This window comes from Acipenser ruthenus, chromosome 29 (genome assembly GCF_902713425.1).
Source record: "Acipenser ruthenus chromosome 29, fAciRut3.2 maternal haplotype, whole genome shotgun sequence".
NCBI lineage: Eukaryota > Metazoa > Chordata > Actinopteri > Acipenseriformes > Acipenseridae > Acipenser > Acipenser ruthenus.
Genome location: NC_081217.1, coordinates 16,799,602 through 16,823,713, shown reverse-complemented (window position 1 = coordinate 16,823,713; position 24,112 = coordinate 16,799,602). Strand labels below are relative to the sequence as shown.

Sequence of the window (24,112 nt, the reverse complement as noted above, 5' to 3'; positions counted from 1 at the left end):
ATGCTTTATCTGTTCTGTACCATGCTCTCACTGTGCTTTATTACATTTTGCTTGGCTTTTACTATGGGAAACCTAAGGCTGGTACAGCTCAGTTTTCAAAATAATGATGCTATGCTTTAAGATGTCATTTTATAATCTGGCGAGCCTACTTTTATTTACAGGTGTATTCTGTACACTTTTCAATACATCAAGTTACAGGACTGCTAGGTTTCTCATGCTTTTCACCTGCTGACAGTTCAGTGTACTGTGCCCTTATTCCCCTTCAGCATGATTAGCTGATTGCATACTTCCCTGGGATGTACTCTTTGCACAGTTATGAAGCTGTGTTTCCACTGCCCTGTGTTGCTGCTCCCAGGTGCATCCTATGATGTGTTCTTGTTGCGCATTGTGCTCTTGAGCCTGGTTGTCGTTTCCACAAAGGCTCAGGCTTGGTTTCAAGATAGGAAGCTCCAAGGGACGCTGATGGGTCAAAGGTTGTTATCTCTTCAACATGCAAAGATTCATTAACATGACATACAGTAACATCCATACCACATATGACCCTAAAAGAAACACCACAATGCCCACTTGATTAAATAAAAGGGCTTTTATTAAAACTACAAAACATCACACACATGGTTTTATGAATCCCTCATCGGCACAGCTGCCAGGACCTCAGTGGACAAAGCCATGTGAAGACTTTCTAAATGAAGCCTGACCCTGGCCAGGTGTGTCTCTTATGGGCTTATGTGTGCACAGTGAGCTCTCCGACACTTATCTCTCTCCTTTCTGTATCAAAGCTCTATGGTTCTTTTGGACTTTCTCTCTGGACCCCATCGTGTTCTTCGGGTTTGATAAAGAACCTTGCTTGGGTTCTTTATTGTCAATGGGTTTAACCCCCAGGGGTTCTAGAATAAGGGTCCTGGAACACCTAATAGTTCTATCTATGCTTCAACAATCCACAGTGGTTCTTTATTCAACCCAAACTACATGCAGGAAGAGTTCCAAGTTGATTTAATCTAATTGTTCTGCAATGACACTTAGAAAAAAAAAGGCAGAAAGCAAGAATACCTCAGAAAACATCTGCTTGAATTCTAGAAAGCATACCTAAAAGCATCAAAGAGAAATCTAGTGTAGCGAAAGTCATGTTTATAAAAACAACAGGTTCCTCATCAGGACACACCTATGTGCACACTGATGATTCTGCTATCGGTTGCTAACAGCGCTGTTTCAAATTTTAGCGACTGTCTGCTGTTCTTGTATAAAGTGAAAAAGAAGTAGAAAAGCTGAAGTATTAATCGGGACTGGAGAAGAGCTCAGCTCAAGCCCTAGCCGGCGTATGTGTCTTGAATGTCCTGGTGTGTCACACTACATTTATACACAGTACAGGAGCTCAAGATAGCAGTGGAACGGGAGGACCACAATTTTCAAATTCTCAATTTCTCAATGATGTAATACCGCTTATTGTTGCAAGGTGGCAGTGTACCACCCATCAAGCTTGTCTTAATATATTTGACAGGAACAAAAGGCATAAACAATTGTACTTTTATAATAAAATAATAATAAAGGACTTTTTTTCTGTCGCAGTTTTAGTAAACTTAAAAAAATACAAAAATAAACGTAATAACTTCAATGACAAAACATTTCAATGAGAAGACATTTTCTTTTGAAGAGGCGTTTCTATTGACGACACTGAGAAAGACTTCTCTGAACGTTTGTCATTGAATTTAATGTTTCTAAATTCAGAACAATTGAGTGTTTAATAGCTGCCATAGCAATTTAACCCTTTTCTTTCTGCCGATCTCTATGAAGTTTTTTCGTCACAGGTGCTTTTTGTGGAGCTCTCTGGCAGCATCACTGTGAGACTATCCAGTGCTTTCTCGTCACGTTGGCTAAAAGGTTGTGAATTCTTTAAGATTCCTGTAGAAAATAATGTGCAAATCTCCTATGGAATCTCACATTATATACATCAAACCTAATTTATAGTATGCTGAAGAACAGGTTTGTAAGGCCAGGGGGCAGGCGCACGTATTTACTGTATTAAAAGACATGAGATAAAATCTTCAATGGAAAAATAGAGATTCTATAAATTGTGTAAAACATTCATGTGCTGTTGATTCCGGGGGCAGGTCCTCACTGCTCAGGGTCCGGGGGGGTCTGTGGAAGTTGTCTGCTGTACTGGGCCAGGGCCTGATAGAGGAACTGGTACTGCTCACAGGTCTGGATCATACCACCTCTGTGAAGAGAGAGGGAGAGAGAGGGGGGTCAGCCTAATCAGCCATTCCATCTCAAATACACACCTCCTTTCCTGCTCACCTCCTCCCCTAACACTCTTTAAATAGCTTATTCCAGTAGTGTCCAAGTAACTCCTGTTCTTTTAAAAGACTGAGATCTGCTCGCAGATCTTGAGTGATGTAGGTTCAGTTGTTTTGGGTGTGGTTTTTGGAGTAAAGGCATTGAGAAATCAGCCCCAGGTTCTGACCTGTCGATGCGGAGCTGGCACACGATCCCCAGCACGTCCACCTCACCGCTGCTCTCCAGCTGCTGGCAGCCCATACTGGTGGCGATGAAGCAACCTGTCCGCCCGATCCCAGCGCTGAAACACAAGCAAGGCACCGAGTGTGAGCGCCACCGTGCCACCCTGCCACCCTGCGACCCACTCACTACTGCTGCTTTCCTCTATAAGCCATATCGAGTGAGACTTAAGATTATTCTTTGTTTGAGATTCACTGTATCTTCATCTGGTTCCTAAAACCCCTTTAGAAAAGGTTCACACTTCCAGTTGTGATCGGGGGAAACTAACTTAGTCTTCTGGAATGTCTGGAGGCTAAAGTCTATATTAAAGTGTTGCGCTGCTGAAGATTCAAAGCAACTGTTTTTTGTCAAGCTGCAGTGCACACATGGACAAGTGTGTGAGTGTGTGTGTGAGTGTGTGTGTGTATCTGTGTGTGTATGTGCCTGTGTGTGTGTGTCTGTGTGTGTCTGTGTGTGTCTGTGTGTGTGTCTGTGTCTGTGTGTGTGGGAGTGTGTGTGGGAGTGTCTGTGTGTCTGTGTGTATCTATGTGTGTGTGTGTGTGTGTGTGTGTGTGTGTCTGTGTGTGTGTGTGCCTGTGTGTGTGTATCTGTGTGTGTGTGTGTCTGTGTGTGTGTGTGAGTGTCTGTGTGTCTGTGTGTGTGTGTGTGTTCTTCCAATGCCATTGCAGTGTATTCTAAACCTTAGCGTACATCTCACAACTACCCTATACCACTGTGCAGTGTGCAGTGTGCAGTGCAGGGGGCTGGCTGGACGCTGTGTTAAGGCACTCTATAGAAGCGTGTTGTGCAGTGCGGACAGTACCTGCAGTGCACGATGACCGGTCCTTGACTCTGCAGCCCCCTCCGGCTCTCCTCCACCTCCTGGATCAGCTGCAGCAGGGGTGTGGCGCAGGCGGGGGTCTGGTGGTCCGGCCAGGACGAGTACCAGTAATGTTTCACATGGCGGATTTTCTCTTCAAGCTGAATCATTGAGCATGAATTTATCAACCACCTTGAACCGTCACCAATGAGGAACTGATAGAATATTCACATAATTTTTCTCGTTTCATTTAAAAATGAATTAAAGTGGGACACCAGTTTTGATGCTTTTTTTTCCTATAGGACATTGTGCCCCCCCCCCCACTGACTCTGCTGTGCGTACCTTGACATTGAGCTCTCGGATAGTGTACCCTTCACAGTCATTGACTCTGTCCACAGAAACTCTGAACCTGCCATACTGCCCTTCCTCTTCTGGCCAGTAGAGGACGCACTTCTAAAGAAGACAGAGAATGAATCAGAGATGGAACTGGATATGTTCCCATTGTATCTACTGCACTAAGTGATACTAAAACCCTGTGCAGCAGAAAATAATCAGCATGCTGTCTCTCATAACGTTGACTCAATTCTCAATGTAGTCTTGTAAACCAGTACAATTCCAGTTAATGTACTGGTTCTTGTTTTTACTCAACTGTCTGTGAAAACCCACCCATCTGTGCAATCTATCTGACACCACTGACTGTGTAAAGACTGGAAATGGAATGTAGTTGTTCTTAACCCAACACAAGCAGCTCTTCATTATGAATGAATGCCTTTGGATTCCCAATAGAAATAGCACATCCAGCTCTGTTCACGGTGCTTCTTAAGGGAGTATTTGCTTGGCTGTTGCTCCACAGTGATGCACCCCTCTTTGACACACAGTACTGTACCTCTTTCTTCTCCTGCAGTTTGGTTATCATGATGATGATGGGGGAATCCTCCTGCCACACCATCTCCCAGAAATCAGAGACTGTGTTGACCATGGGTCCCTGGGTGGCAATGAACCTCTTCTCAGTACCTTTGTACTCCTATAGGGGGAGACAGAGGCAAGGTGAAAAGGAATTGAGAAGGCAGTTCACTTTGTATTCCTATAGGGGGAGACAGAGGCAAGGTAAAAAGGTATTGAGAAGGCAGTTCACTTTGTATTCCTATAGGGGGAGACAGAGGCAAGGTGAAAAGGTATTGAGAAGGCAGTTCACTTTGTATTCCTATAGGGGGAGACAGAGGCAAGGTGAAAAGGAATTGAGAAGGCAGTTCACTTTGTATTCCTATAGGGGGAGACAGAGGCAAGGTGAAAAGGAATTGAGAAGGCAGTTCACTTTGTATTCCTATAGGCGGAGACAGAGGCAAGGTGAAAAGGAGTTGAGAAGGCAGTTCATTTTGTACTCCTATAGGGGGAGACAGAGACAAGGGGAAAAGGAGTTGAGAAGGTAGTTCACGTTCTACTCCTATAGGGGGAGACAGAGGCAAGGGGAAAAGGAATTGAGAAGGCAGTTCAGCACAGAAGCTCTGTATTGTGCATTGACAGTGCTTTCTCTGCATTGGGGGGATGCTTACCCGGATATAGTTAGCGTTGATGTAGGAATCACCGTCATGCCCCTTCTTCTGGAGACACACTCGGGTCTGGGGGTCTGAAGAAAATGAGGAATTTTTTATAGTGAACCTCACTAAAGGTGGTCCACTACAGTTCTTATTTATGCATTATCCTACATACATAAAATTACACAAATTACAAAACTATAGAGATCCACCTTAAACAGAAATATATTCAATCCCAATATGGTAAATTGAGCTTTTATTATTTAAAATCCTCAACTGCAAATATTTTCAGACTTGTTGATTTAAGTTCTTTATATTGTGCTCACCTCACTGGTTTTGTACTTACTGGGTAAGATGGTTTTGTATCGGTCCTTTAAGGCACGCCCAGGGATATCCAGTTCAGCCTGGTCCACAAAATTGGGGGGGATTTTCTACAAAGGACAGCACAGATTTCCATTAAAATCTCCAACATCGTTATAAGAGATCAGAAGGAAGTAACAGTTTTTATATACATACAAAAAACTGTCAAACAATGTCAAACAAAGCAGTCAAACAAAGCAGATTTATTCAGAGCAAAGCTTGTACCTATTAATATGTATAAGTGCATCCTTCAAAAAACAGCAGTCTGCATACCTACTGTAAGCTGAATTACACCTGCACTACCTGAGAAAACACTGTAACTTTTAGTCTAGTTTTTAACACAGTCCCCACCGTACCGAGAACTCTGCAGCCAGTGCCTGCGTGTCCCGGGCAGCGTCCTGCAGCCTCTCCCCTGACAGCAGGTGGCTGCTATTGCGCAGGAAGTGCAGGGTGATCTCGCGCGGCGTGGAGATGGAGCAGATTGGCTCCACATTTCCCAGGGAGCTCACATCCAGCATCAGGGACACGTTGGAGCCCCTCCTGAAAGCAAAGAGGGGGTGACACAGGGATCAGGCACCAGGGCCAGGCAGGCTGAGACAGGGTTTGAGCACGGTATACACACACTGGCAAAACTAGAAGAAACTCAGTCCAGCAGACAAACATCCAGATGCGAGCTCCGATTCGCAGGGGCTCTCTTTACGGTAGCAACATGATGTGTTACAACAAGACAATCCAAAAACAATCATCTGAACGGGCAATAAACAGGCAAAGGAACCCCCACTCCCATTTCCACTGGATTATTTCAACCAGAACTGGGTGCTTTTATTCCCCTGGTAGGATGATTAACACCCCACAAAGCCGACTGTTCATTACGAAGATAATAATGCAATCATCTATATTTATATATAGAAATACACCATCTATTAGTCTAGTGACCCACAGAGCATCCCTCCACACATGCTACCCAGCTAATTATGAGATCAGATCAGGAGTGATTTCTGCTTTGTGCCAATGGGATGGCTGGCTGCTCTTTATGGTCCTCCCACACTGCTGGTCCAGATGTATTCATCCCACCTTCTGGAGAGCTCACCTTTAATAGCACTGTGGCACAGACAGACAGACAGACAGACGGTCAGACACACCGCAGGCTTGTTCGCTGGTCTCGCCTGCCTCTTCCCTATGGGGAGTCTGGGGTCAGAGCAATGAGATCGGTGCATTGAGCATTAGTCCAGGGAAGCACCATGCCTGACTTCAACCAATGTGACAGCCCCTCACCCTTCATGAGCACTGAAGCACCCACTGAAACATAAAGAACTAAAGGAAGCCGACTGGCGAAACAACTCCCACTCCCATATGAATGTAAAGAACAAGCACGGTATATATTTAACTGAGTTTGACAACAAAACTGCAGTCGTGACTGTGGATTGAGAAAGGTCATTTCACATCCATTTAGCATCCAGGAGAGCTGTGTTGATAGTGTTTTACTCCAAAGGGTAGCAGGTGTTTTTTTCCCATTCTTCTTCTGTAACATCAACAGGTGTTTTATTTTATACCGGTATGTAAAATAAAAATATATATATTAATAAAAAAAAGCTTTTAAAACAGTTCCCTGCTGTTGAACAAAGTATTAATGCAATAAAGCAAATATATGAACCACAAGCCAACAGTATGTAATGTGCCTGTTTTTTATTTTTTATGTCACTTAATTAGCCATTGATTCAAATCCGTCTGCTTTCACAGAACCTTATCAGCACTAATCCTGGAATAACTAATGTTAGCTTAGCTAGGATTTTATGTTAGAATAGTTAAGCCTGTGGCTTGTGATCTAAACAGAACCAGCAGTGGAGAAACATACACAACAACAACACACAAACAGCAAGTTACTGTATATTATTAGGAAAATGAATATGCGGTATAGAATAGAGATATTCATTGCTGTTAGTTAATAAATCCATGTTTGTCTCGTTGTGCCTCGGATTAGGTTAGATTCCATTTCGATTGCAGAGCAGGCTACGACCTGCAGAGGCAGCAGGGCAAGTGTGGAGGGACGGCGGGAGGGAGGGACAGAGGAACAGGGGGTGGGAGAGCCTCCCTACACACTGGAAGGAATGTGTTGTCTTTAACAGCTGGAGATGGAACAGCAGCTGGTTAACAGGGGAATGAGACGCAGGAATCCATAACTCAACGCATCCTTACCTGTGGTGTTAGTATTGTCATGTTAGCCATGACTAGTCAACACTCAATAGTACTGAGTTTAGAAACACCAAAAGAAATTTGTCCCCCCCGTGCACGTCACAATAACATGGCACGCTTATCTAAGCATGGCAGCAATGAGGTCAGCTGTGCGTTAGCCCCTTTGAATTGGGCTGTGGTGTGAGAGCAGCTGGCCTGGTCTTACCGTTCCTGGAGCCGGCCCTGTTTCCTGGTGGCCGGTGGCTGTGGTGTTGTGTGCTCCATGGCGACGGAGCTGAGCGGAGAGTCAGTGGGGCGGAGTGGGAGGCAGGCAGGGCAGTGCTGGACCATGCTGTGCTTGTGTCCACACCCACAGAGGCCACCTCAGGGATGGCCAACTTCACCGGACACCTCCACCGGCAAGCCTACTACAGCGTGACAACTCAGCACAACACCGTCTGGATGAGAGGACAGGAAACAACCCTTTAATAGGTTTATTAAGAAATATACAAAACTTTAACTGACATTTTATTTATTTATTTATTTATTTATCCAAAGAGGACCCTGATTGTGAGTACCCCCACTTCTCATTTGACTCTGATTCACTTCCGGTTGGCCAATTCCAAGAAACTGAAGTTGTGTAAAAAAAAAATGAAACTTTCAACAACAAACCCACTTCCCGGTATGACCAAGCCCGTTTCTGAATCTAAAAATGACACACACCTACAGGAGCTTGCAGAAATATTCACACCAACAAGACCACATGAAACTCCTCTCCCTTAATATACAGCAGCACCTAAGGAAGTTAAGCATAGCAGCTTCTGGATGCAGTCTAGTAAACTTTCAAGCATGAGCAGCCAGCTGTGACCGACAGGGCTAGCTTAGTGTGTACAGTACAGTGTACGCACCACTATCTCAGGCATTTAATACAGAGAGCAAGCCAGGCAAAGACACTCACCTGTGAAAGAGCACCAACAGACCATGGTGTACCTACACACTGTGTGCATTATTCTAGCTGCGCTGTCTCGGCTCTGCTAATAGGGGCGGGTTCAGGTAAGGGTAGTGGGGCGCTGCTGGGAGGACGTCGTTGGAATGCAAACCCACCAGATTGACAGAGTAACAGGAACAGACACGCACAGAATACTTCCACAGCTCTCTGATGCAGAATTGAACAGACACGCACAGAATACTTCCACAGCTCTCTGAAGCAGAATTGAACAGACACGCACAGAATACTTCCACAGCTCTCTGAAGCAGAATTGAACAGACACGCACAGAATACTTCCACAGCTCTCTGATGCAGAATTGAACAGACACACACAGAATACTTCCACAGCTCTCTGATGCAGAATTGAACAGACACACACAGAATACTTCCACAGCTCTCTGATGCAGAATTGAACAGACACACACAGAATACTTCCACAGCTCTCTGATGCAGAATTGAACAGACACACACAGAATACTTCCACAGCTCTCTGACGCAGAATTGAACAGACACACACAGAATACTTCCACAGCTCTCTGATGCAGAATTGAACAGACACGCACAGAATACTTCCACAGCTCTCTGATGCAGAATTGAACAGACACACACAGAATACTTCCACAGCTCTCTGATGCAGAATTGAACAGACACACACAGAATACTTCCACAGCTCTCTGATGCAGAATTGAACAGACACGCACAGAATACTTCCACAGCTCTCTGATGCAGAATTGAACAGACACGCACAGAATACTTCCACAGCTCTCTGATGCAGAATTGAACAGACACGCACAGAATACTTCCATAGCTCTCTGATGCAGAATTGAACAGACACGCACAGAATACTTCCACAGCTCTCTGATGCAGAATTGAACAGACACGCACAGAATACTTCCACAGCTCTCTGATGCAGAATTGAACAGACACACACAGAATACTTCCACAGCTCTCTGATGCAGAATTGCCCAGTAGTAAAATGCGAATCACCGAAGCTACGAGTTTCAACCTGACCTCAACAGTTCCAATCCAATGGACTCAGGCAGGTTCCTTCGGTTGGACATTATTGGGTTTTGACCACTTCCATGGAATACAAGAGGATCTTCTTATTAAACATTCAGGGATGTTTCAAACCCTGCTTCCTACCTATATATATATATATATATATATATATATATATATATATATATATATATATATATATATATATATTTGTTTATTTAGCAGGCAACTTACAGAGACTAGGGTGTGTGAACTTTGCATCAGCTGCAGAGTCACTTACAATAACATCTCATCCAAAAGATGGAGCACAAGGAGGTTAAGTGACTTGCTCAGGGTCACACAATGAGTCAGTGACTGAGGTGGGATTTGAACCGGGGACCTCCTACTTACAAGCTCTTTTCTTTAACCACTGGACCATATATTAGGGGTTTTAATCGATTAAAGATTAATCTGTGGGTGTTGATCGATTTAAAAAAATCATTGATCGATTAATCTAGTCTACCCACGTGCCACGTGCTGTAGCAAAAAGCTGCACATGAGAAAGAAATCTAGAAAGATGTCAGAGAGTACTTCAAAAGACGGTGGCAAACGGGTTACAGGGAGATATACCCAACATTTTGCCATAGCTCAGAACAGTGTTTTTCAGGTTATTAGGGGGGCCATTTTTTTCTGACTTCCTTGCGATTATAAAAGCTCCACAGTAAATGTCAGAGTCGGTGGGTTTCCAGGATGATTGACTCGATCAGCTGTCCAGCCAGGCAGGGATCACGTTTAATCTGACCAGCCCCCTGTTAAATCTGACCAACCCCGTCCACAGAGCTTGTGTCGTTTCAGACCTATCGTAGCTCAGCGCCTCTGTCGCTCAGCCCTCCTTCATTTGAAAGTGTAGTGGCGGCTTGTTTTAATATCAAATACATTTTGTTCACAAATAAAATAAAATACAAATCTAGATTTAGATATAGTTTCAGTTTATAAATATGGAGGGGGGCTTAGCTTTTTGTTTAAATTAATGGGATTTGCTGCGTGCAGAATGTAGAAAACGAACAAACGGGTGCAACATTTTATTAAACAAATCTTTAATACAATCTTAAATAAAGTTATAATAAAAAAAAAATAAGCTGGACAAACATTACAATTACTATTTGTAATTGCATTAACATTATTTAAAGACTAGTCACAGGTGTACTGTAATAATAATAATAGTAAAATTTGTTTCCTTTAAGGGGCTTTGTCGTGAAACAATTAAATGAGCTTTTAAATCCTCCATGTCCTTACTTTCTCATTTCAAAGTGGAATGAAGAACGAGAAAACGAGAGCGCAGAATTTAATAATTGACTAGTTTTTTGTGATGGAGTTAATACAATTACAAATAGTGATTGTAACAAGTTGTAACAATTTGCTCTTCGATGCTTTCCTTTCACGGCAGTACTATGAGTTTATCTTCTCATCTGTGTTGCAAGTAAGTTGATTTTTCTTTTAAACAATGTATTCTATTAGTTTAAATCTGGACATTTACAGCAATAGCCTAGTCTTAATTATGACATACTCAGCTAACTAAATTAAACTAAAAGAAATTACCTGTTAGTTTCAAGAAAAAAAACAGGCCAACATATTCAACACAGTATTGGTTGTACGTAGTACCGCTGCTAATTTACATGTTTTATGTATTATATTAAAGGACTTGCTTAGGCTAACTTCAGATTACATGCAAGTAAACATTTTTATTTATTGTCCAATTGTTAAATTAAAGTTGCCTGTTAACTGTTAGGTGTCAGTAATAAATGCTTGCAAAAAATAGCATTAATACCAAGTGTTCCTTTTAGTTCTCTTTCACTACAATTGCATATTATAGCAAACGGGTTTGATTAATCGATTAATTAATCATCCAGATGGTGTGACCAATCGATTAAAAGAGAATGCCAAGATTAAAACCCCAAATATGTGTGTGTGTGTGTTTATTCCACTGCTGCAGTTACTGTCACCCCAATGCTTTCTATTGATCAAGCCCCCTCACAGTAACTGTGTATCGGAGCACAGGAAGCTGAGATGTGTTGGCTGCTAAATCACAAATCTGGAACCCAACGATAAGTAAAAACAAGCAAGTAAATAAATAAATGCAGGAAAAAGAATCACACGTGTAGGGTACAGAATATTATTGCTATTGTCCTGTTAGGAGACTGGAGATAATGAAAAGATGACAGCTCTTTATGATGGAAACCGGAACACTGTTTGGACCATCATAGTTCCTCTGGCCTGATCGCAGTAACAATTCAGGGCAGTCTCATCCTCTTCTTATATACAGTATATAAAGATTGCTGAAATAAATAATTGTAGACTTCTATTTCTTGTAACTTTTGACTACAACTATATATATATATATATATATATATATATATATATATATATATATATATATATATATATATATATATATAGCACACTTAGAAGTATGCGTTTTATGGCTGGCCGCCTTTGCACAGCCACACAATAAAAATTGGTTAATGGTTTAATTGTTGAATGGTTATTATTTTATTGAACAGTGTGGAATGTTTGAGTGTTAAATTGTAAAAGTGGGGAATGTGGTCATGTGCTGAGTGATCTGCTGATTGTTCATTAACCCTGGTCACATGCTGTAAAAGACCAGGGAAATGTTTGTTCATGTGACCAGTGTGCTGGAGGGGACCCCCTGTGTCTTCTGGTTTTCATTCCAACTGAGCACTCAATTACTTCATTAAACCCTTAATTGAACTAATAGTGTGCTTAATTAGACCTTTTTAATTGTTCTCAGATCCTAAAAAGTTGCCGATTTCAAGCTATTTATAAAATGGTATAGTTAACTTGAAATCTCCAAGTGTTTAAAAGCTGAAAACAATGAAAAAGGTCTAATGAAGCTATTGAAGGGTTTAATGAAGTAATTGAGAAGTGGGATGGCATGACACAGGATTAGGAAGCTCTGCTGTAGAGAGAGTTCAGTGAAGGTGTGAGCCAGTCTGAACAGGGAGCGAGGAACGAGGGAGATTAGTTACTGACCGGGGTAGCTGTGCTTGGCTGCTGGGTGGTCCTGTTCAGGTTTGAAAGGTTTCTAGATGTGTTTTGTTTAACCCTTGTGTTTTGTCCTCATGTTTGGTTTGGTTTGAACAATGAAAGGGTGTAAAGAAGCCCTAAACTGCATCTTTCCAGGTCTGTGTTTGCTGTTCCTGCCGTTAACCTTGCCTGCATGCCACTACACCACTATATATACATATACATATTATTATTATTTATTTCTTAGCTGATGCCCTTATCCAGGGCGACTTACAATTGTTACAAGATATCACATTATTTTTACATACAATTACCCATTTATACAGTTGGGTTTTTAATGGAGCAATCTAGGTAAAGTACCTTGCTCAAGGGTACATATACAGTATGTTTTTTCAATAGAATATTACAAAATGAACCAATCCATTTTGTCCCCAGTATTGTTGGATAGGTATAAATAGCTCTCCAAACTAAACATCTTCCTGAATTAATGCATCTGGCAAACGTCACCCTAATACCAAAACCTGACAAAGACCCTGTGGGTTCAAAGCATTACAGACCTATTTCACTTTTGCAAGGTGACTTTCAAATATGATCATGAATCTTAGCAATTCGGCTTCAAACTGTAATTGGTAAAATAATTCATCCAAATCAAGTCGGTTTTCTTAAAGGCAGAATGTTGTCCAACAGAGATAGCTTGAAGCCCACAGTGGCCATTTCACTAGATGCAGAAATGCATTTGACAGAATAGAATCCTCTAGCTACAATTGCTACAGGTGAAAACACATCCGATCCATTTAAACTGGACCAAGGCTGTCCTTTATCAGCACTAGCAATATCGAGCAGCCAGCATTAGACAGAATAAAGTGATTCAGGGAGCTGGATATCCAGAGTCACCTCAAAATATTATACTTTATGCAGACAATAATTTGCTTACAGTTAAAAAGTTCAACTTAACTTCATTCCAGTAATAAATAAAATCCAAATATATATAGAAGCGTGGAATAAACTCCCCTTGTCACTCTGGAGAAGAAGAGACATTTTAAAAATGTGCCAATATTAGGGTTATTGTTATTGTTATATATTATATATAGTGGGGCTTATTTATACATGGAAGAGTATAGCTGTTTTTAACTGGTAAATTGGGATGTATTACTCTAATTAAGTTCATTAAGTTTTATGTTGTATTTTCTTTGCTGCGTGGCATTTGTATCCTGCAGCACCACAGTCGAAGGGCTCCGGCTGTTACTTGGACCACCTGTAGTCATGAAATGCTATGAGCTAAAACTGCTTCAGAGGGCTACACTTTTCATTTGAAATACGACTACTTTGTGAAAGCTGCTAGACTTCAGTAGCTAGCAGCAGTGTTAATTTGCTGCATGTTCATATCAGCTTAGAATAAGCCACGTTATCAACCTGAGATGTAATGAACAGAATATCTACAGTTAAATGACAACCTTATGCATATACACACTATGTCTATCTCGATTTCCTCTGCAGCGTTGCCTGATTTTACTTCGGGATCGTTCAAAGCGTACATGCTGTCGAGATGCTCAAAGTAGAGCACAGCCTGGGTTTGAAAATCTTACGCTTTTCCTTCTATCTTCTTATATTTAACATCAAATGACCCTTCACAGCCTGCACTGTCGGTTCTGTTCCTGTCTGGAAGTAATGCCAAGAACCACGGCTACCTCACCCAATCGTGATACACGGGCAGCGAGATTCACAAACCAGGACCCAAGCTGAGACCACTTCAATTCTCAGAACAAAAAGAAAAACACAGGCTAACAGCACTGTCTCAGGACAGGCAGCTATTGTGCTCTGTCAGATCAGCGGATAAAACCCTACTTTTAATTTACACACACACTGACACAAACACACACACTGACACACATACACACACAAAATACTTCATGTAGTTTACAAAAAACAAAAGAATTGCACTCAACAGTCAGATATAAAAGTTACAACAGCCTTTAAATACCGGTAGCAATTTTTTTGAATACCAAAATGCAAGAACAATAATGTATTATCGCTTTACCTGTTTTCTCAACAAATAGATCAGTTGGTTGAACTGACAAAGCTAAGGCTAGCTCCCCCCGTGCAGCACGGAGCCCAACTGACTGCGCTCAGAGTTCCAGACTCACCTAAGGCTTGGTGTAAGGGGGGCTCCTCTCCATGCTTGCTTTGTGCTCCTTGAGTGTGGGGTCTTTCCAGCCTGACTCGGAAGCCAGTGATGTGTTTTGTAACTGAATATGTTTGTAATAAATAATAAAAAAAGAGCAGTACACTGTTAATGTTCAGGAAGCTGCGGATCTGATGAGAGGCTCTTCTGGTTTGCCTCTCAGCTGCTTCCTCCCCTTTCCACCCACACACGTACCGGCCCACGTACACCACAGTATCTCCAGCCAGCACTGTTGCTGTCTGAACTGTAACAAGGGGATCAGCCTAGCAGCCACCCAGAGATCAGGACCTTCACCAGGGAGGGGGCACCCAGGGAAGGGTCCTGGGAATTAGTGCAGCCAGCCTGTTACAGTGCCACAGTGTACTACATTCAAACTTTATACCATGCAACTTTTTTTGTACTTTCATTTTGGGTAGTGTAATAAAACAATAGAAAAAATCACACTGAACTCTGTACATACACAGGGGTGAGAGGTCACTTGAAATGTTGTAAAACTAAGAAAACAACTGTAATAGTGCAAGCAAAGTCTGATAAAGGTAAGGTAAACATAGGCATGCACTGTACAGCACACAGAGGTGTGGTAAAGCCTGCTTTGCAAAGGGCAGAGACAGCCTACTCAGAGTAATGAACAATACTACAGGTGGCGAAGAGGGAAGACAGCCCTTCCTAGCCGACTGTATAAAGCAGTTGATACAGAGTGGGAGAGCGGTGGGAGAGAGGTTCATTTCATTCTCCCGTAGCTCTGGTGGAATTGGCAGCGCTGCACAGAAATAAAAAAACCAATCAATGTTCCAGCTAATCGACATTCTCGAGGAAATACCAGTGGGGAGAGTAAAAAGTAATGAGATGTCGGCATGCCGAATTTATTCCTGTGATTTAACACTCGCTGGAGCTGATCGTTTGGCAGCCTGTGTGACTGAAGTTGATCATTCAGAGACACACACTGATCAGGGCGATAGCTAGAGCTGCACTCTCCCCCTTAACAGTTTCAGCTACAGGCAGGCAAGCTGCTTTCCTCCTTCTTGACACCAGTGACATGCAGCAGCGGGCGGTCATTTAGGATTTCTACCAGCTTTGCTGCAGTTCAGGGAAGCAAAACAAAACCAGAAACAAGAGGGGAAGAAATCCCTAGAGCAGTAATAAAGTAACAAGCTTTTCTGTAGGTTCTGTAAACTTCTTTAGACTGATTTCCTAAATGAATACATTTCGCACAGTTTGAGCAGCCAGATGCTTCACTTCTCAGCTGTGTCGCCAAAACTATCTCTGATATCCTTCACATGACATGCTGAACTGAAATCACGACGATTATCACAGTGAATATTATGAGGAATTGCTAATGAACAGAAAACGTGTTGTTAAGAAATGTATTTTTAAACTTTCACATAGTACTGCAATGTTCCGCTCTGTGAAGGATGACAGCTGCACACAGGAGAACGTGCACAGGGCTAACTGTGTTGGGCTGGTTGATTTATGAAACATTATTATTGCAAAAATGTTTTTATGAAATTTCTTCCCTGCAGTGTCTCTGTCATTAAAGAGTGTGTGTGGGTGAGAGGACGTGTGCATGTGTGTGTGTGTGTATGTGTATGTGTATTTGTGTGTGAGTGTGTGTGTGTATGTGTGTGTGTATGGGTATTTGTGTGTGAGTGTGTGTGTGCGAGTGTGTGTGTGTATGTGTATGTGTGTGTGTGTATTTGTGTGTGAGAGTGTGTGTGTGTGTATTTGTGTGTGTGTGTATTTGTGTGTGTGTTTTTGTATTTGTGTGTGTGTGTGTATTTGTGTGTGTGTGTGTTTTTGTATTTGTGTGTGTGTGTATTTGTGTGTGTGTGTGTATTTGTGTGTGTGTGTTTTTGTATTTGTGTGTGTGAGTGTGTGAGTGTTTGCATTTTTAATTTCTCCTACAGCAATGAGCTAAGAAATAAAGCAAATCCCTAATCCCCTATTAAAAACAACACCAACATCAAAATGGATTCGCTTATCTAAAATGTTAATTAGCTTGTTTTTCATTATTAACTTTACAATTGAAAAACGAATATTGCTTTGTTTCCATTTGGGATTAATGAAGTGCTGTGTGTTGACAGCCTCGGAGACTGAAAAGCTTTATTAGAGCGGCACACGCACAGTTAGGGTCGGGCTGTGTGTGCTTCTCAATGCAACCCCATACCCCACCAACCAGTCCTCAGCATCCCCCAACAGCTTTTAACACTGCAAAGGGAGACAGTGTAGGTGGCCGTATGCACGTGCGTATGCCACCCTACACAGGTCTGCATCTGCCTAGAGAAGCACTCGTTCCATTGTGAGGAATCTCGCTCAGGATCTTCTTCAGCTCAGTGAGGGGATCAGAGTGAAGGGGCTATAGAAAGGGAGGCATCTGGATGTCAAGCTTACATTTTTACATGTGCATACAATGAATGCAGGAGATCTCGTGGCTCCAGCTTCGTATGTACACAAAATCAGCTCATTCATTTAACTGTCTTTGATTTTTGCAGTTATTTCAGATGGAGTTTGGATAGAACTAGAATGCATTTCATAATTAAACTTCATAAGAATCAAACTTCAATTACGACAGCGAGGCCAGGCATAGAACCCCCAGTGGTTTCTTCCATTGAGTGTGTTTTTCTATTTTCAACAACTCAGAGTTATTTTGCAACGCTGTCTTTCTTTCTTTCTTTCTTTCTTTCTTTCTTTCTTTCTTTCTTTCTTTTGCTCTCGATAGTGGCTGCAAAGCTTTGATGTCAATGTCTTTGTTAATGAATCCGTTAGTCGCTTGCAGGCTCCTTTCTATTTCTGTTTTATTTACTTGGGGACTGCAGGCGAGCTGTGTGTTCGGATGTGATTGCTGCCTGTATCTCTGTGATCTCACTTTATTTTTTCCATTAGCATGCGAGTTTGTAAACCACAGTCCTATCGCAGCGAGATTGCGCTCCTGCGGGTCATGTACTCAGGCGGTTGCTACGGGGGCGGCCTGGAGATGGAAGTGATGGGTTTGCAACCACGAAAAGGCACACTTCCTGTCTGGGTGAATTTCACTTCCTGCTAATAACAGCGATAAAAGTCAACACACTGGCTTCCTCTGTGATGTTGAAAAAACTGTGATCGACGTGTTTCTTTGAAATGCTGTCGATCACTGAAAACAAGGGCAAGGTCATACAGGTCACTCTTTAGTGTCAGAGGGTAGGCATATCCGTTATGTGATTTTCACATGCCCTTCCCATTGCATTTAGCATGTCTCTAGAATTCACAGTAAAGCTATTTACTCTATACCATGCTTTATTACACTTTGCTATGCTTTTATAAGGGATGCACTGTAGAAAGGTGTTATTGAAGGTTTGGAAAACCACTGGTCACCTGCTCTTAGTAGCCAGTAAATCCAAGAAAGGCTCTTGCATTTGGTTGCTGTCTGGTGATTTGAAGAGGGACCAGGTTTAATAAATGCTCCTGACTCAGGCTGGTGGGCAGTGTGGTGGAGGTGCTTCGCACTGGAGCGCTTGTTTCCTGTTCATTTATTGAGCCTCTGGTCATTCTGTGTTCTTTTTTTTTTCTATCCGGGGGGTACTGAAAACGGAAGCAGAGACAGAAAGGTGCGCTTAAAAAAGAAGAACAAATATGGTAATAAATGTAACTGTAAGAGAGGCAGGATGTGAGGAAGAAGGGGAAGGGGCAATGAGTAAGCAGAATGAAGTGGCCAATGACAGTAACATCTCAAACACAGCCCTTACCCAAAGCTCACCACAGTGAATGTACAGTTTAACATGCTTGCCACATGATTACAGGCTGAGCGTGTCTGTCTGTCTGTCCTACTCCTGGTGATCACAATGACTTCATTGATTCTCCACTTCCAGCCTTCTACTGATGTTTCAGAACTGTAATACGATTCACTCTCAGTTTTATACAGTGCTTCCCTTCCAGGAGCGATGACAGTGACCCTCCTCTGTGTGCTGCACTGGCTTTCTGTGTCCCGGGCCCACACAGGTGTTCATGCCCAGTGGAGGAAAACAAAAAAGTTTATTGGGCAAAATATGAAAACAGAGCCACACATTACTGTAGACACGATCAATGAACATTTTGACTTCATTTATCTGAGCTTTTTTTAATGTACTCCCACCTTATTCCTAAGTACCAGTAACTGATGTTATTTGAATTAAAAATATATATTTTTTGAATGCTTTGTAATTTATCATTTTAGCTTGTGCTTGGCGCCTGCGTCACTCGTTACACAGATGAATATATTTTCCAATAACTTCTGACCCCTTCCCACAGAAAACCCCAACTACATCCTGTTTACAAGCCATGTGTCATATTGATACTGTGTAAACCCACCCACTTAGAAAAGATCACCACAGTAAAAGCATAGCAGCAAAGTGTAATAAAGCACAATGAAAGCATGGTAAAGCAGAGAGGTCTGGTAAAGCATAGGGAAGCATTGTAAAGCACAGAGAGGTCTGGTAAAGCATAGGGAAGCATTGTAAAGCAGAGAGGTCTGGTAAAGCATAGGGAATCATTGTAAAGCAGAGAGAGGTCTGGTAAAGCACAGGGAAGCATTGTAAAGCACAGAGAGGTCTGGTAAAGCACAGGGAAGCATTGTAAAGCATAGAGAGGTCTGGTAAAGCATAGGGAAGCATTGTAAAGCAGAGAGGTCTGGTAAAGCACAGGGAAGCATTGTAAAGCATAGAGAGGTCTGGTAAAGCATAGGGAAGCATTGTAAAGCACAGAGAGGTCTGGTAAAGCACAGGGAAGCATTGTAAAGCATAGAGAGGTCTGGTAAAGCATAGGGAAGCATTGTAAAGCACAGAGAGGTCTGGTAAAGCATAAGGAAGCATTGTAAAGCACAGAGAGGTCTGGTAAAGCATAGGGAAGCATTGTAAAGCAGAGAGGTCTGGTAAAGCACAGGGAAGCATTGTAAAGCATAGAGAGGTCTGGTAAAGCATAGGGAAGCATTGTAAAGCAGAGAGGTCTGGTAAAGCACAGGGAAGCATTGTAAAGCATAGAGAGGTCTGGTAAAGCATAGGGAAGCATTGTAAAGCACAGAGAGGTCTGGTAAAGCATAGGGAAGCATTGTAAAGCACAGAGAGGTCTGGTAAAGCATAGGGAAGCATTGTAAAGCACAGAGAGGTCTGGTAAAGCACAGGGAAGCATTGTAAAGCACAGATAGGTGTGGTAAAGTTTAGGGACGCATTGTAAAGCACAGAGAGGTGTGGTAAAGCTTAGGGACGCATTGTAAAACACAGAGAGGTCTGGTAAAGCACAGGTAAGCATCGTAAAGCTCAGAGAGGTATGGTAAACTTTTTTTCCTCATCTGCCACAGTGGTGGTAGTAACAAAAGCAAAAAAGATTTTTCCTAAAATTCACTGTTTTCACACAAAATCTTTACAAAGTAAGAGAAATGGTGACATCGAAGTCACAAGGACCTATTTACCGATTCATACACATTTGTTTTTCGTTTTTGTGGATCAGATGCACGTGACAAGAGCTGTTAGAGTTAGGTTGCCATGGTCACCACCTTGCTGGTCATCCAAGCCACAGTAAATAGCTCCACATTGAGCCATATGATCAGGGTCCCTGGAATTAATCATTTGACTGTGTTTTTTTTTTTCTTTAACACATTTCTCAGTTGTTGGGTTGTTTTTGGTTGCTTTTGGTCCCTGATGTATATATGGCCATAATTATTTTATTCCATCCATTATCTGTAACCGCTTAATCCTATAGAGGGTCACGGTGAGCCAGAGCCTAACCAGGCAGACATAGAGGCACAAGGCGGGACTACATCCTGGACAGGATGCCAGTCCATCGCAGGGCAACTAAGGGACAATTTAAGAGGCCAATCCACCTAACCAGCATGTCTTTGGACTGTGGGAGGAAACCGGAGTACTTGGAGAAAACGCATGCGAACACAGGGAGAACATGCAAACTCCACATAGACGGGAATCGAACCCAGGACCCTGGAGCTGTGAGGCAGCAGCGCTAACCACCACACCACTGTGCCACCCTAATTCCTTTATTTATTATCCAGTTTGTTCACTTTTTTTTCCATGTTCCCTACATGTTGAAGTTTCATTGTACACTGTCAGATTTCAGGTGGCCATGCTAAAAGAAATTTTACAAGCAATAAATGTTTTTTTCATTTCATGTACCTGTAACCTTTATAAAGCGTTATAACCACAAATCTAACAACAGTAAAAAAAAAAAAAAAAAAGGCAGAAATAGCTTGGACCCTAAGAGTTATTGAGAAAAAAGTGTTTAAACAGTTTGTTACTCGTAACACTGTTCTAGACGGTGGTGTTGTGTCAAGGGTATCTGTCAAACTGTGCTTTATTAATACTGTAGAAACAGACTTTACATAAGCATTGTGAAGAGGGCTTCATATACACCCAGTATATATACATGCAGTTTCACATGCCTCAATGCAATCGAATCACTGTCTTGCAGCTGGCAGGGCCCAGTCTTATTAAAAGAGAAAAGGGTCATCATTGATCCAGTCATTGTATTCATCATTGTATTTATCTTGCTCTTAATTGTATTATTACTTGCACTGTGATTCTTGAAATGTATTTGTTTAAGACTGTAAGTTGCCCTGGATAAGGGCGTCTACTAAGAAATAAATAATAATAATAATAATAATAATTTAAAAAGCATGCATTGCAAAGTATAGTAAGGCATGATATACCTGTGGTAAAGTGAGGAGTCAGTTTCACAGTATGGATGATGAATAGTGGCTTTACTAGTTTTGCACTTCCTGCAGTGTGCACTGTATATACCCAGTGTAATGGACGTGCTGTACGCACTCTGTGTGCTGTACTGTGTGTATTATTGTATATCACATGCTCTTCACATTTGATGGACTGTTTTTAGTATGGAAATTATCCATTTGGCTGAATCTAGTATACAGTGCATTTTATGTCATGTTAACATGCCATCAATATTATAACTGCATGTTGTCCCTGACAAATAAAACACACAAATACATTAAATCGTTTAAAAGAATACATGCAAAATATAAGCACTGTGGGGAAACACTGAACAAGCTGTAAGTGTTGTTAGAGAAGTGCAATTCCTTTCAGATGCCAGTATCACTGCAGTGTATTACCCTGACGAAGCCCTACTGCACAGCCATTAGCAGAGCACAGCCTTCCCAGGTTCTGTGACACATCTCGTACTAATATGGTCTACAACCCGGTTTCTCAGAGACGTCGAATTCAGTGGCCAAGAGTTGCATCGCACAGTGAAGAACTTATCTGAAGCAGCAGAGAGGAGCAGCAACTGGCTGTGGTTGAGACGGAAAGATTCTGGCTGGGGATCTCAAGCACAATAGAAAGAAAGAAACGCTGATGTACATGTAAGTAAGCTGGGCTGAGTTGAGTGGGGGACGGAGGGGGGTGATGCTGGGACGCCAGAATCACCGTCGAGCCCTCTTGAGGTGTCGTGGGCTAGACGACGAAACACTGAGGATGGAAGGTGCCCACTTGAAGACCCCACAGATGTACCCTACTTAGCTCAATCCAGACGGTTGTCATGCTGATGTGCTGGGGAGGCCGCACTGTGGTTGATCCCCGGAGCCAGCATTGCAGCCATTGTGTGCTGATGCGCTGGGGAGGCAAAATAAGCTGATCCTTGGAGCCAGCATTACACTTCAGCCATTAACACCACGCAGAAGGATATCTACATCATCATATGGAAGGAAGCGCAAATGGATGGAGACGCAGATGGATCACATTAGTTTACTGTAAAGCTACGTCTTAGTTTGTGCTTATCTTGGCGAGAGCTGAGTTCAAATCAGCATGAAGTTTTAACATCTACTCTCGTGTAATGCAAATCATTATGGCTCAGGGAGTGGATGTGTGCAGGTTTTCAAAGGTTAAAGCTACTTTGGAATTTGCTGAGGTGAACTCACAGTGCTACAGTGCCATCTAGTGGCTAGAAAAGGAACTCCACTCCAATAGTCCCAATAGTCACTGGGCCACTTTGTGGAGTTTGAGCAGTGGAAGCAGACAAACACAGAAGCAGATCCACTCCAAGACTGGCAGACTGATGGTGGCCTCTTTTATTTTCTTAAATGGCAACATAAACTTCATTTTTGAATTGCATTACAGGTACTCGGATTTCGAGGACAGAATATAAGAAACCCATTTCATATGCAGCACAAACTTGTGTAACGACTGAATAATGATGTGTTATGCAAGCGGCATCTCTGACATGCGTTGTGTTTTCTATAGAAGATGCATCTCCCTGTTGCAAGTCAGTTTTTTGTCCCAAAGGGCAAGACAGGACTGTGATCATCAAAATGAATTCAATAAAGCCCTGATGAGGATATACAGAAACTAAATCATTCAGTGAGACCTGTTGAGTCGCCAGCCCCTGCTCTGTTGACAGTGCTATGGCAGGTGCCTCGGGTTGGAAAGAACCAAACTATTAATCAACAATGACAACAAACAAATCACAAAATCATAATCACAAAGTGAAAAAACGAATATTTCAATACTGATGAAAACTTAAGAGGTTTTTAAAGTAAATTCTATTTTAAAGTAAATTTTATGCAAGTGCATACTGCATACTGTATTTACACTGTAAAAAAAAAAAAAAAAACTCCACAGGCTGCAGTCTTCAGAAACCCCAGATCAGCCTGCAACACAAACAAAGGTAAAGTTATAATACAAGATGCATAATATGTGCGTTTATCAGCATGGAAAAGGGGGTACCCTGGTATATTTATGTTTGGAATAGATTTCAAATAATGCTAACATACTGAGTTTTGAACAGTATCAGACTCATTAGAAAGTCAACACAGCATTTAATGATGATCCGCTGACCTGTCGACAGCGCGAACGGTGAAGGTGAAGAGTGAGGCCGCGATGGAGGTGCTCAGCCTGGGCCCCGCTCGCCGAGCCTGCTGTGCCTCCCTCACATGCCAGTCCAGCCGGTCCCCAATCTGCGACAGGACGAGGCCCACGGACCGCGCCGCCTGCGAGTCGAGCTGCTCGTCAAAGACAGCCAGGTCCGGGGAGTCGCAGACACGGCCGCCTGAAACCACGGGGGGGGGGGGGTCAATTTTTGTCAAGCTGAAAAATGCGAAATTAAGTTATACTGTATAATTACACATAACTGTTTAGTTTCGTCTGTAATTACACCTAATAACCGGGCACCATAAAAAAAAAAAAAAAGTTGTTTTTTCTTCGATATAATAAACATGAAATCGCTGGCATTACTGGCGTTGCTGTCTAGTTGCGTGACTCAATGCTGAAGTCAACGACCAAACCGCCCAGTGTCTTACTCTCTTACATATGAGATGTCGAATCGGAGTGGACTTTTAAAACGTGTATCATTTGAGATACTGTTCCTTATATACTAAACATTACATCCTCTAATCGCATATAAACAACAGCTGAGGGACAGTTTAAAAAAAAAAAAAAGTTAAATATCACCAGCACAATTTATCAGCAGCAGCATGCACACACCTTGCTTAACCGTGACCTCTCTCGACTTTATAGAAAGCTGCAGTTAGGTCACGGAAGGGTCAACATAATCCCGCTTTTTAGCGGCTAAAT

General features: G+C 42.2%; 1 protein-coding gene and 1 long non-coding RNA gene across 4 annotated transcripts; both read right to left on the bottom strand.

Annotated features, from left to right (window-relative positions):
* Positions 1–571: 571 nt before the first annotated feature.
* Positions 572–14,735, bottom strand: LOC117965948 (tyrosine-protein phosphatase non-receptor type 7-like). 3 transcript variants are annotated; one of them, XM_034911073.2, is made up of 10 exons: positions 14,536–14,735; positions 7,607–7,838; positions 5,565–5,748; positions 5,195–5,279; positions 4,867–4,940; positions 4,200–4,337; positions 3,656–3,766; positions 3,317–3,474; positions 2,462–2,575; positions 572–2,215 (listed from the first exon to the last, which is right to left on the bottom strand). In XM_034911073.2, exons 2-10 carry the CDS (start codon positions 7,729–7,731, stop codon positions 2,113–2,115), a joined length of 1,092 nt encoding a protein of 363 aa, XP_034766964.1. In that variant the 5' UTR covers positions 7,732–7,838; positions 14,536–14,735; the 3' UTR covers positions 572–2,112. The 3 variants fall into 3 exon arrangements, with proteins under 3 accessions (XP_034766964.1, XP_034766966.1, XP_034766965.1); XM_034911075.2 differs by lacking the exon at positions 14,536–14,735 and adding an exon at positions 14,430–14,481; XM_034911074.2 differs by lacking the exon at positions 14,536–14,735 and adding an exon at positions 8,339–8,507.
* A 7,867-nt stretch (positions 14,736–22,602) lies between these two features.
* LOC131702137 (uncharacterized) lies at positions 22,603–24,112 on the bottom strand. The gene is made up of 3 exons (XR_009309300.1): positions 24,023–24,112; positions 23,378–23,588; positions 22,603–23,190 (listed from the first exon to the last, which is right to left on the bottom strand). It is a non-coding gene; the product is annotated as an uncharacterized LOC131702137 (long non-coding RNA).